This window comes from Rhodamnia argentea, chromosome 7, assembly GCF_020921035.1.
Source record: "Rhodamnia argentea isolate NSW1041297 chromosome 7, ASM2092103v1, whole genome shotgun sequence".
Taxonomy (NCBI): Eukaryota; Viridiplantae; Streptophyta; class Magnoliopsida; order Myrtales; family Myrtaceae; genus Rhodamnia; species Rhodamnia argentea.
In genome coordinates, this window is record NC_063156.1 from 8,202,489 (window position 1) to 8,214,040 (window position 11,552).

Below are 11,552 nucleotides of genomic sequence, written 5' to 3' on the forward strand. Positions count from 1 at the left end.
TTTTTTAGGAACAATCCAAGAATTTCTCCCTATGCTATTTAGGGTTTTCCAAAAAATAGAGGTGAGCATCGATCCGAGATACACTCTGAAATTGGAACCTACCAATTCAGTTCCGATCCGTTCCCCGTTCCAAATGGAGAGCTCTTCCTTTTCTTCCTCTTTTCACTTCCAAAATTAGAAGTGGGCCCCACAAACGGGGGAACTATAGAAAAATGGTACCTGTATTTTTTCGAAATAAAATTATTTTTTGTCCACCGCCATGTGAGAAAACAAAATTTAAAATCCAAGCGAGCGCATGAGATATGAATTTTCACTTAATTCGATAACCGAATTTTTTTTTACTTAATTATTTTTTTCCCACGAAAGATTCCGAAAAAATTCCACATTTATTTGCAAGCACATAAAAATGTCTACTGCACTTTCCGGAAACTGCTGCGAAAAAAATACTAATTAAGGCTGGCTGAATCTGATTATCATAAGAGGAAAGCCTAATCAGGACCGATTTGTCCGTACTCTTTCAAGATTGCAGCACAGCTATGCATCTCTCTCTCTCTCTCTCTCTCTCTCTCTCTCTCTCTCTAGATTAGTGTCATGACCGCCATTCCTGGCCACCGGAGGACGACATAATTTGCAGAGGCAATAAGTAAAGGAGAAGGACGAAGGGCCGCCTGCGTAAAAAAGCGATGGATGTTAATTAAGTCTTTCAATGATCTGACCAACGACACGATTTTTTTTTGGCTAATGGAGGTCCACGTGTGTCGTAGGGTGTGGCCCACAAAGATTTTAACTTTCTGATTAGTTGGTCACGCATTTTTCGGAAAAAAATACATTAGAAGTGTCATAATTTATGTACGGCGTTCATTTGAATGCCATAATTTTCAAAACGTTCACTTAAATGTCATAATTTTCAAAAATCGTTCACTTGAGTGCTACGTCGGAGCAAAATTGTTCACTTGAGTGCTACAAGAACTTTTTTGACGTGCCATGTCGCCTTTCCGGTGTCTACATTAACTTTTCCGACGTCTACGATAACTTTTCCGATTGTCATGTCGGCTTTTCCGATTGCTACGTTGGCTTGGCACTCAAGTGAACGATTTTTAAAAGTTATGACACTTTAGTGAACGTTTTGAAAGTTATGGCACTCAAGTGAATGCCGTACAAAAGTTATGACACTTCTAATGTACTTTTCCTTGCATTTTTCACTTGGGAGAAATTTATAGACCTATTCATATGATTTTACGTACGAACCGTTTTCAAACAAAGATATTTACCCGTTGTTTCGACGAAAACGGTTTCGAGAAAATTTGCATGCATTCACGGGTGGAATTCGCCGTACTATGATGTTCGAATATCCCGTGTATATACGTAGCTCGATGTCTAAAAGGTTATTGTTACGCTCGGGGACCTCCTTTTTGTTTATTTTGCACTCTTCTTATGAACAAAAGGCACTTCTTGTGCGTTAAGAAATACAGGGGAAGCATAAGGATGCAACTCGATTCTTCACTAGTCTCATCAGCCCCAAGGGTGAATGCATTGGGCATAGGCGAGAGCGATTCCATTCCCAGATTTGGTCTATTTGAAATCAATCGAATTTCCACAAGCGTATAAGGATATTTAGATTTGGAACCAAGTCCGATCCACTACTTGATCGTGTCTATTCTGTAGCGATTGTTGGTTCGATCGAAAAACGTAAATTTTATAAATCAAGCATTCTAACCCGACTTAGCATAATGCGATTCAAAAGACCATATTGTTAATATCTCTTTTCCGTGTTTTTAATTTTCCTTTATTGGAGAAAAGTTAGAATCGAAACCCTCAATCTATGAATTGGGTGTTGATAATTAGTGCATAAATACGACTTTTTTCCCACAAGGTCAAACTAAGCATTGGTCCCCTTTTCTATTCTGAGCCTCTTAGCAGGTAGCATTATTCCAAACCTTGGTCTCTTTACACATGCCATCCCGTTACACTAGTTTGAACTTTGTCTTGTCTCAATCCCACTCTCTCACGTGGCACTTCCCCATTGGACACGTGGAATCTATCCCTTTCTCTCTCCAGTCACAAGGTGAGTCTCTGCAAAAATTAAAAAAAAAAAAGGATCCCACGTGGAAATTAATTCAAATTAAAAAAATTTCTTCCACCACGACTTCTAATATTTAGATTTATATAAATTGAATTATATTTTATTTTTCGAAATGATACATTTGAGGCAAATTGAATATAGGATCAATACCATAAAAAATCTCAAACCGATATACTTATGACAAATCTACACCATATTATTTTTTTGACTACAAAAAAATTCTCAATTGGCACACTTGTGATAAATTTACCCCGAACCGATACACTTATGATAAATTTACCTTCCATTAATTTTTGTTAAATCTAACCATCAAATTGCTGAGTTGGATTATACGTAGCAATTCATGAGTGTACCAATTTGAAATTTTTACTCTATGTTTGTCACAAATGTACCAATTTGAGATTTTTCGAGGAAATAATCCAATTTAACAGAGGGTAAATTTGTTATAGGTATATCAGTTTAGAATTTTTCATGGAAAAAAATTAGTTTATGATAAATTTGTAACGTATGTACCAATTTAGGATTTTTGGTTGTTAAAAAATATTTTGGAGTAGATTTGTCACATGTGTATTTATTTGGAGTTTTTCACGATAAAAAAAATAATTTAAAATAAATTTATGACAGATGTATCAATTTGAATATAGTGACACTGTGCTCCTCCGACCGACTGTTTGTCATCTCTCTCTCTACCCAGTTTTATTTTTTTAACCAACAATTGATAAAGCATAATAAATAGATAAATAAATAAAATAAAATAAATAAAAACCGATCTGAAAGAACCGAACCAGAATCCATGTAAACTGACAACCTCTGCATCGTCACCACCTTCACTCCCCTCCTCTCCTCTTTTTCACTTTCACTCCCCACCACATTGCCCATGGCCACGCCCCACTCCCTTCTCGCCTCCCTCCTCCTCCTCGCCGCACTCCTCCTCGCCCTCCCGCCCCCGTCCCTCCAGCTGCGGATCGCCGCCGCCGACCTCGCCGCCCTCCTCGCCGTCAAGAACAGCCTCACCGACCTCCCCGGGGCCGCCTTCTTCTCCTCCTGGGACTTCGCCGCCCCCGACTCCTGCTCCTCCTTCGCCGGCGTCACCTGCTCCCCCTCCGGCCGCGTCACCGCCCTCTCCCTGGGCTCCGGCGGCCTCTCCGGCTCCCCGGGCCTCGCGGGCTCCCTCTCCCCGTCCCTCGCCCGCCTCACCGAGCTCACCCAGCTGATCCTCTCCCCCGGCATCGTCACCGGCCCGATCCCCCCGCAGCTCGGCCGCCTCCCCGGCCTCCGCGTCCTCTCCCTCACCAACAACCGCCTCACCGGCCCGATCCCAGCCTCCCTTGCAGCGCTCCCGGGCCTCCACACTCTCGACCTGAGCTACAACCAGCTCGCTGGGACGATCCCGCCGGGCCTCCCTGCCGTGCCAGGTCTCAAAGTCCTGATCCTGGCTTCGAACCGGCTCTTCGGCCGGGTGCCACCCGTCTCGGCGCGGGTCCTCCACCTGGACCTGAGGAAGAACCGGCTCTTCGGCCCGGTGCCTCCGCTACCACCCACGCTCCGATACCTGTCGTTCTGCGGGAACGCGATGTGGGGCCCACTTAACGGCCTTGCATCGCTCTCGGAGTTAGTGTACCTCGACCTCAGCATGAACCGTTTCGGTGGGCCCATCCCGCCCTCCCTCTTCTTCACCCCGACCCTCCAATCAATGCTCTTGCAACGGAACAATCTCTCCGGTGGGGTCCCCGCCTCCGCCGGATCCTCCGCCACATCCTACGGCCCCGGATCGATCGTGGACCTGAGCCACAACGCCCTGACCGGGGAGCTGTCGACTGCCCTCGTCGGGGTCGAGAGCCTGTACTTGAACAACAACCGTCTGACGGGGAGCGTCCCCGAGGAGTACGCCAAGAGCGTGTTCCAGGGTCGCACCCGGACGCTGTACCTGCAGCACAACTACATCTCCGGGTTCCCGTGGGATCGCAGGATGGCGGTGCCGGACACGACGGCGGTCTGCCTGTCGTACAACTGCATGGTGCCGCCCGTGGGGCTCGAGGGCTGCCCCGCCAGCGCCGGGTCACAGCTGTCGCGGCCCGCCTCGCAGTGCTCGGCGTTCCGCGGTGGCGGAGAAAGCCCTCGAGATTGATGGTTTGGTCGGTGGCAACGGAACACGTTGGTCCAAGGTGTCATACGAGGTTTCCAATACATCATTAACTTGTAGATTGGGGGTTACTTTGGTTAACTCATTCTATTTTTTTTTCCCTTTTTCCTTCTTTTTTCATTTAAATTTTTTACTAAAAGAGGGTTATAACTTGCTTTGGATTTTTTTTTATGGGGTTTTTCTTTTTATTAATTTTGTTAGTGTATGTCAATAGACAAAAGGGTAGTGATGGGTGTGATGAATTTGATACATCATTAATGAGAAAAGGGGTGGTGAAGGACATCTGTTTCCTCCTACTTCGTTTTGTTTTCCATGCTTTCTTGCTGATCAAATCTTGCCGTCCGGCAAAATTAGAATAAATTTAAGATTTTTTTGACAATTTTCCCGAACTCATAGGCCCATAGCTGTCTGTTGTTTCCTTTTATTGCTCAAGAGTTTTGGGGGTGGGGGGTGGGAATTAACTATTAATTCCACAGGATGTGATGGAAGGCGGAGATGTATTGGCTCGGAATGGAGGCGGAGATGTACTGTAATGCCAAGTAACTAGCTACTGAATCACGCGTGCAATCTCGAGATTGCGTCGGTGAAGAGATGAAGTAGGGTTGCACCGAGTAACTTGCTCTAAAGCACCCAAAAGGGGTCCTTGAAAGATGCGGATGGGCACGAGCGGATTGCGTCATTCATTCTATGATTCTACATTGGGACAAAGGCCATGCGAAGGTGGGGAGTAAATGAAGGCATGCGGGAAAACTGTGAACCAGAAAAGAGAAAAGATGCCTTTCCCATTATTAGGCTTAGTAAATAAGGAAAGGTCCGAACGCATGATTGCCGGAAAAAAAAAAAAAATCATTTCCGTTCTACCCCGCGCCCCCACAACCCAAACAAAGTAAAAACAGAGAGCGAGGCAAAGAGGTCACGCATGAAACAGTGACGGTGGCCTGCGAGTCATGCGACCGACCGAAGTGGTCCGAAGGGTGAAGAAAGAGAGAAGGGAGAGAGTGCTCATTTCGTGTCCACACGCATGCTAGATTCCAGCCTTTTCTTTGTATTCACGAGTGTACTGTAAATGTTAATGTGAACGAACGGCGATTGTCCCTACCAAGTACTCTAAATGTTTGTCCTCCACCTCGCCCTGTGGTGGCCATCTTCATGAATCCGCAACGTCTCTTTTTTGGTGCGCGACAACCGACCCAGTTCCAGCAAAGCCAGTTCCAACCCCATTTTTTTTTTTTGGGGTCCACCTCGATGCTCTCGAACCTTCGACTAGCGTCATTTCAGATTGTATAGACGACAGGCCGCGCACTTTTCTGAACTTCGACCTGGCTACTTCACATTACCGGCTACTTCTGAAGTTGATCTTTCAAAGCGTTCTATTAGGAGGAGGAGGAGGATTACACCGACGTTCACCGCCACTAATGAGGCGGATAAAACCTGTTCGGCAAACGAATGCCATCAAAGCAAAAGGAATAGGCTTGATAAGGGAAAACGTAGTCCTGAAGTAATCTATTTGGCAATGCTCGATGAGCGACAATGAAGATCATGATGATGAGCTTGAGCACTGGAAGCAATTTTTTGACAACATGGGGCAATGTCAGCTTCTGTCGAAAAAAGGGTGCGTCCTCTCTCTCTATAAAGTTACAGGGTGGTCTTACGAATCAAGCATCATAATACTAGTATTGAGAACTACAACTCCGTCAGTTCATCTTGTTTTCAAACACCAACCCCGCATCTGAATCCTGCTAAACAGATTTCCAAGGACATTCTAGAATCACAAGCTTGGCATAATGGTGGCTCCCTTGCAGAAAGACAGGCCTGCTTTCTTAGGTCCACCGCCCCCCACCCACACCATAATTGCCTTGTGAAGATGGGGAAATTTAAAAGCTACCGCGCTCTCGAAAGTTCGCAAACTCTTCCAGCCATCAGACGTAACAGTACATGGATTTGCATACAAAAGTTCGTCACCTCATCACTTTAAGAACTTATCTAATTATCCTTTCTGTTTTGCCAGTCAGTACCCGTTTGGTTATCCTTTGAGACAGATGTATCAAGACCTGTCCTGGAAGCCAAACACATTGCATGAGAAGCACCAATTGCAACGGATAACACGCTACAGGGCCCCATTCCATCATCTTCGCTCAAGAACTTCACTTCAACAGGAGTAGGATGCACCTCCGGCAACCCAGGAACTCCAAGTTGAGAATCTTTACAATTTCCCCACATGTATAATTTCCCTTCATCTGTTGAAGACAAAAGATAAAGTATTTACTTACTCTTTCTACCATCAAGGATTTCAAACAAATTGTACAAAGCTACCCATAAATTGAGAGATTCGAGGCCCAAAGCACCAATAAATAAGCATGCCGAAGTGCACAAGAAAAGCTGCAACTGCAACCCTTGAAAGAACCCAACATCACAGAGTGGAGCGTAAATTTACAAATTTCTAATCTCCCCCCTCCGCCCCTCCCTCTCTTCCTCTCCTCTCTCTTAAAAGAAAAAGGATTCTGGTCCCAAGACTATTCCATCATTTCTGTGCAACTTTGAGACAGCACTTCCCTGTGGCAGTGTTAACTTTTTAACTCCATAAAGCACTAATCTGTACAATTTCACGTCGTTTTAAATACACTATAGAAGTGTCGACCACAAAAGAAGAAGAAGAAGAAGAAGAAATATTGTAGAATTGATTCTAGCAAATTGGCCAATTGGGCTAAACCTTCACTTATGCAGGATGCATACTGTTATGAAGAGAAGGATAACAAGGTGTAATTGAATCCATCAATCCAATATCAGTTTCAATTTTTAGCACTAAATAACAAATTTATGTCTGTATTTGCCACTGTATCTAGAAGACCAATCATTGTAACTACCTAACCTGCCCTTAGGTTTGCCACGAAACCTGACAAACTTCCTTGATAACAAAATGTCCAAAGTATTTCTAAACACTCTGACCTGGACGGCCACAGGTAATCTATCCTTAGTCCGGAATTTTGGCCCTGAATTCCATTTACCATAAGCAGGTGATGTTCATCCAGGGATATTCCGCAGAGGTAATTCTAGGCCAAGCCTCAACAAATAAGTATTTGAACAAAAAATCACTTTTAAGGAGTTGACTTGAGACACGATCACTACAAAAGTAAAACTCTTCCTTACAAATGTTCCAGAAGGGATATTTACGATTTGATACACCGAGTTGCAGCTTCCCATAAAGGGCAAAGGCTATAAGTAACATATGCACTTTAAAAGATAAAGTCACAAGACGTGCATTTCTCACTTCTTACCAGTTATAGCTGCTGAAGTTGAACCTCCACAAGCAATAAAGATGACATGCTCATTAGCTAATGCCTCGACCACTGTAGGAACTTTCTGACTCTGGATAGAAGAATGGCCCAACTGACCATGCCCACCATGACCCCAGGAGAAAACCTTTCCATCATCTTATACAATGTACCATGGACATCCATCAGAATCAGAGAAAAAGAGGACTAATTTCCATAAAGAAATTCTTTGACTGTTTACCTGTTAAAGCAAGTGAATGATATCCACCACTGGCTATCTGAATGGTGCAAACATGTTCAAGACTTGGGATGGGTTTTGGTTCCCAGCCACCAGCTTTGTTACCCCTTCCAAGTTCATAATTTGAGTTAGCTAAAAGCGCAAAGAACATTCCATCAGTATGATGAATGACTCAACAATCTCATAACAATCTGCTTAAAAGCATGTGTACGTGGTTCAATTCTTCATTCTCTCTCTTCATTTTTTCTTTCCCAAGGGTGAGGTGTTTGGGGTTTTTTTTTTATTTTGGGGGGGGAAGGGAATCAATCCAGTCCAAGGTACCAACACTAGTTCATATGGAAGGCAGAAGAAGATAAAACAATCATTGGAAGATTATTTGCAAAAAAGAATCAGAAATCATGATTAGCATGGCAGGAACTCATTTATCCAAGTTGAGATTGCGTTTCCCCTATAAAATTGAACTTCTTACAAGAAAAGCTTGAGAATCCATCTACTTATTGTGATGGAAAATGAGTAGAACATTTTGGGATGCAAGTTACTATGCTGAAACTATTAGAATGGCCACTTATCTTACAAAATTTAGTCCATGCAAAAATTTTAGAAATTTCTCTATTCTGTTGCAAAATCCCCCGAACAAAGAGCCATAAAGGCCCACTATGATAGTAACTCAAACCCATCATTAATGTATGGTAAGTTTCACTACCACGATACCACCATAGAAACAAATAAATCCCTTTACCATGAACTGCTGCAATGAGAGTCTTAGCTAAATAAGTATAAAGACTACAATCACTAGACCATGACTTGTCGACTTATAACCAACGGCTCTAGCCTTGCATCATACCTCTCTTAGTCCTTGTTAGCTACATTAATTTAAAGTTCTCACTTGTTAAATATTTTCTTTTATTTTCATTCTTGTGTCTTGCTTCCCTTTCTCAAAACTTCGAGAGAAAAGAAATGAGTAGACCCTTCTCATCAGATGCGACACCTTTCAACCCTCAATGATAACTAATCCATAAGAGTTCAACAAAATATTGGTGACTTTTGCAATTTCAAAAGTGGTTGAGCATCTATCTAGAGATGCACTACAATGTAGTTTCTCACTAGGTTTTTCATTCTTTGCATATAACGATTATTTTACTAGAAAGCTGTTACTGGGTCCATTTGTTAATTCATACCTCAACACCTGCATCTTAGACTATTACGTGACCAACCAATTCTCTATATAAATACCACATCAAATAATCTTTTTACGATGGCTTTGCTGTTCTTTCCATCTTTAAAACATTAATTCTATATCCGGCCCGCTCCCGGTTCGATGTGCGCCTTCCTTTATGTATTTTATACATTTTGTAAAAAAAGGGAGCTGAGGTCAATTTCATGTCCTGGAGGCGCCAAATTTTACTCCGTTGGAGAAAAACTGAGAAAGTTCTTCCCCATGTGGCCCAGCTTTTTGTGCATGATGTGCTTTAAAGCACCCAAACATTAATCAGTTGTCCGCGATTTTGACTACCCTGTTTTGATCTCCACTCAAGCACATAGCAAAAACATAACAACAAACTCATTAAACACTTCACTAATTGTAACAGCCAAAGCGCCTAATGCAAAACCAAATAACTACGAATAATACAAACGAAAATATAAACTTCCGAACCTCCCCAATTCCAAACTTGACCCTCCTCAGTTATTGCCACGGTGAAAAAACCACCACAAGAAACAGATGACATGGGTACAGGTAGCGCCTTTACTTTGCAGGGAATACTGAGGCCACCTGCTTGATCTGGTCCCCGACCAGGACCAAGGCCTAATCTACCATCTCCTTCTTCTCGACCCCAGGTATACAGCTCGCCTACATATTGTGAAGAGCAATGACATCGGATAAGTAGTAACTTCAGAACCAGACATATTATACACCACGATTAGCTTTATCCTTAATTGTGTCACAGCATTCCAAAAATTTACCACAGAAAATAAAAACTTCTTCACCTTATCAACATAAACTAAAAAGATAGTCTCTAGATTTCCCAGTAATCCAATCCAACAACCTGATTTTGACTGACAACTTCTGGCCTACAGTCACCTATTTACCTATCTCCCTCACCTCCCCAGGCTATTATTCACTCACAGTGTACTTTGCATTACCATAATTACGACCAGATCAGATCCAGGCAGCAACATGCCACAGGGAGCATCACCAGCACTAGTGATCAAAGAAATGATTTGGAAGCCAACAAATGCGTCATGAATTTAGAGGATTTCTTAGTTCACACATGAATTGATTGATGTGAATTTTTATGAGATGTGACACCCTCAGAGGTGAAAAGGCACCGACTTTCCAACTAAGCTTGCTTTCCCACGATTCAACACTAGCAGCTAAGTCATAAAACAATAAAGGCTTCAATTTCCAGAACTAACCAGAAATACTCAAAACATTAGAAACTAGTAAGCATCTTCCTGCCCCAAACCTCAAGCGCACAGATACAAAATCCGAAGAATGAGAGCACGAACGTTAAAAACTCTAGATTGCTTACCTGCTTCTGTGAGAGCAGCAGTATGAGTGCCACTAGTCGCAATATGGCAAATCCTCCCATTCCACGACCCCTCCACCAATCTCGGCAAGAGCTCTCTATGATACACAGAATGCCCAAGCGCTCCGAAACCGCCATACCCCCTGCACACTTCACATCAGAATGCCGAGGACGCTCAAGTCCATAAGAACCGACATTCCAATCAAATTAATAACAACAACAACGACAATAGCGACAAAGATTTCACTCCCAATCACTTCGAGAGAGACGCGACGCACCAAGTGAAAACCCGACCAAGCGAATCCAGCGCGACTGAGTGAAGACCACCGAGAGCAATGCACCGAACAACGTCCAGGTTAGGATTCAAAGTCGGCAAGAAGACCGGGTTCTCGTGACCAAGGCCAAGGCGTCCGCCGTCGCCCTTTCCCCATATCCATAGCTTACCATCGACAACCGCCGAAGAATGAAATAGTCCGCACGAAATGCCGACCTCAATGGCAGCATCGGAGGCCGGCGATGAGTCGGTGCGGCCAGAGCCATGGAGTCTGCCTGGGACAGGAGAGAGGGAGAAGGAAGGAGGGAGGGGGAGGCCGGCGACAGGAGCTGGATACATTCGGACCTCCTCGATGCCGCCGCCGAGCTGGCCGGAGGCGCCGCGGCCCCATGAGTAGAGCTGGACTGTGGCGGCGACGTCGCCGGCGGCGGGGTCGAGGTGGCGGAGGGGAAGCCTTGTGGTGGACGAAAAAGAGGAGGAGGAGGAGGAGGAGGAGAGGGGGCGAGCGAGAGAGGCGAGGCGTTGCCTGACGAGAGACATGGAGGGGTGGGTTTCGAGTCGCAGGCCGCGAGTTTTGGAGATTTTCTGTTGAGGGGTTTTGCGAGGTTTTAAGCAGGAGCCCACTTCTCCACCGTAGGATCGGTTTGGGATGTCATGCATATGTTTTTTTTTTTTTTTTTGGGTGGGGGTCGAATATTCATGGGTTTTTTTTTTTGTCAGAAAATATCCACGGTTTTTTTTTTCGGCCAGAAAATATCCGTGGGTTCAAAGTGCTATTTTCGTTCGTTTTAGTGATTAAAATAACGATAAGGAAGCAAATAAAATTGCTAGTTTCAAGTGAAAATTGATGAATTCAACAAAAATGAATATTTCGATAAAAAATAGAGAGTAAAATTATTTAAATTGAAACTGACTGAATAGTTATTTTTGCAAAGTAACTCAAATAAGAGTAAATACTCTTTAACAGTAATTTGTGCCTATCAATAGTGCCTAGATAAAGTTAGTACTAAAAAT

General features: G+C 43.7%; 2 protein-coding genes across 4 annotated transcripts; one reads left to right on the top strand and one right to left on the bottom strand.

Annotated features, from left to right (window-relative positions):
• Positions 1–2,871: 2,871 nt before the first annotated feature.
• Positions 2,872–4,517, top strand: LOC115752509 (leucine-rich repeat receptor-like kinase protein THICK TASSEL DWARF1). The gene has a single exon (XM_030690725.2). It carries the CDS (start codon positions 2,961–2,963, stop codon positions 4,209–4,211), a length of 1,251 nt encoding a protein of 416 aa, XP_030546585.1. The 5' UTR covers positions 2,872–2,960; the 3' UTR covers positions 4,212–4,517.
• Positions 4,518–5,871: 1,354 nt separating this feature from the next.
• Positions 5,872–11,096, bottom strand: LOC115752508 (RCC1 domain-containing protein RUG3, mitochondrial). 3 transcript variants are annotated; one of them, XM_030690724.2, is made up of 6 exons: positions 10,543–11,096; positions 10,268–10,407; positions 9,412–9,585; positions 7,740–7,868; positions 7,502–7,657; positions 5,872–6,463 (listed from the first exon to the last, which is right to left on the bottom strand). In XM_030690724.2, the coding sequence occupies exons 1-6, from the start codon at positions 11,076–11,078 to the stop codon at positions 6,210–6,212; spliced, it is 1,389 nt and encodes a 462-aa protein (XP_030546584.1). In that variant the 5' UTR covers positions 11,079–11,096; the 3' UTR covers positions 5,872–6,209. The 3 variants fall into 3 exon arrangements, with proteins under 3 accessions (XP_030546584.1, XP_030546583.1, XP_048139109.1); XM_030690723.2 differs by having other exon boundaries at positions 9,391–9,585; XM_048283152.1 differs by lacking the exon at positions 5,872–6,463 and adding an exon at positions 6,498–6,779 and having other exon boundaries at positions 9,391–9,585.
• Between the last annotated feature and the right edge of the window lie 456 nt (positions 11,097–11,552).

What these genes read in the sequence shown, in the direction of transcription:
- LOC115752509 (XM_030690725.2), top strand. Translation starts at nt 2,961, where the DNA reads ATGGCCACGCCCCACTCCCTTCTCGCCTCCCTCCTCCTCCTCGCCGCA.
- LOC115752508 (XM_030690723.2), bottom strand. Translation starts at nt 11,078, where the DNA reads ATGTCTCTCGTCAGGCAACGCCTCGCCTCTCTCGCTCGCCCCCTCTCC. An exon ending in CTTGGTCGGGTTTTCACTTG is followed by an intron (nt 10,408 to 10,542) that starts GTGCGTCGCGTC and finishes TGAAGTGTGCAG; the next exon opens with GGGGTATGGCGGTTTCGGAG. An exon ending in AACTTCAGCAGCTATAACTG is followed by an intron (nt 6,464 to 7,501) that starts GTAAGAAGTGAG and finishes TGTCTTCAACAG; the next exon opens with ATGAAGGGAAATTATACATG.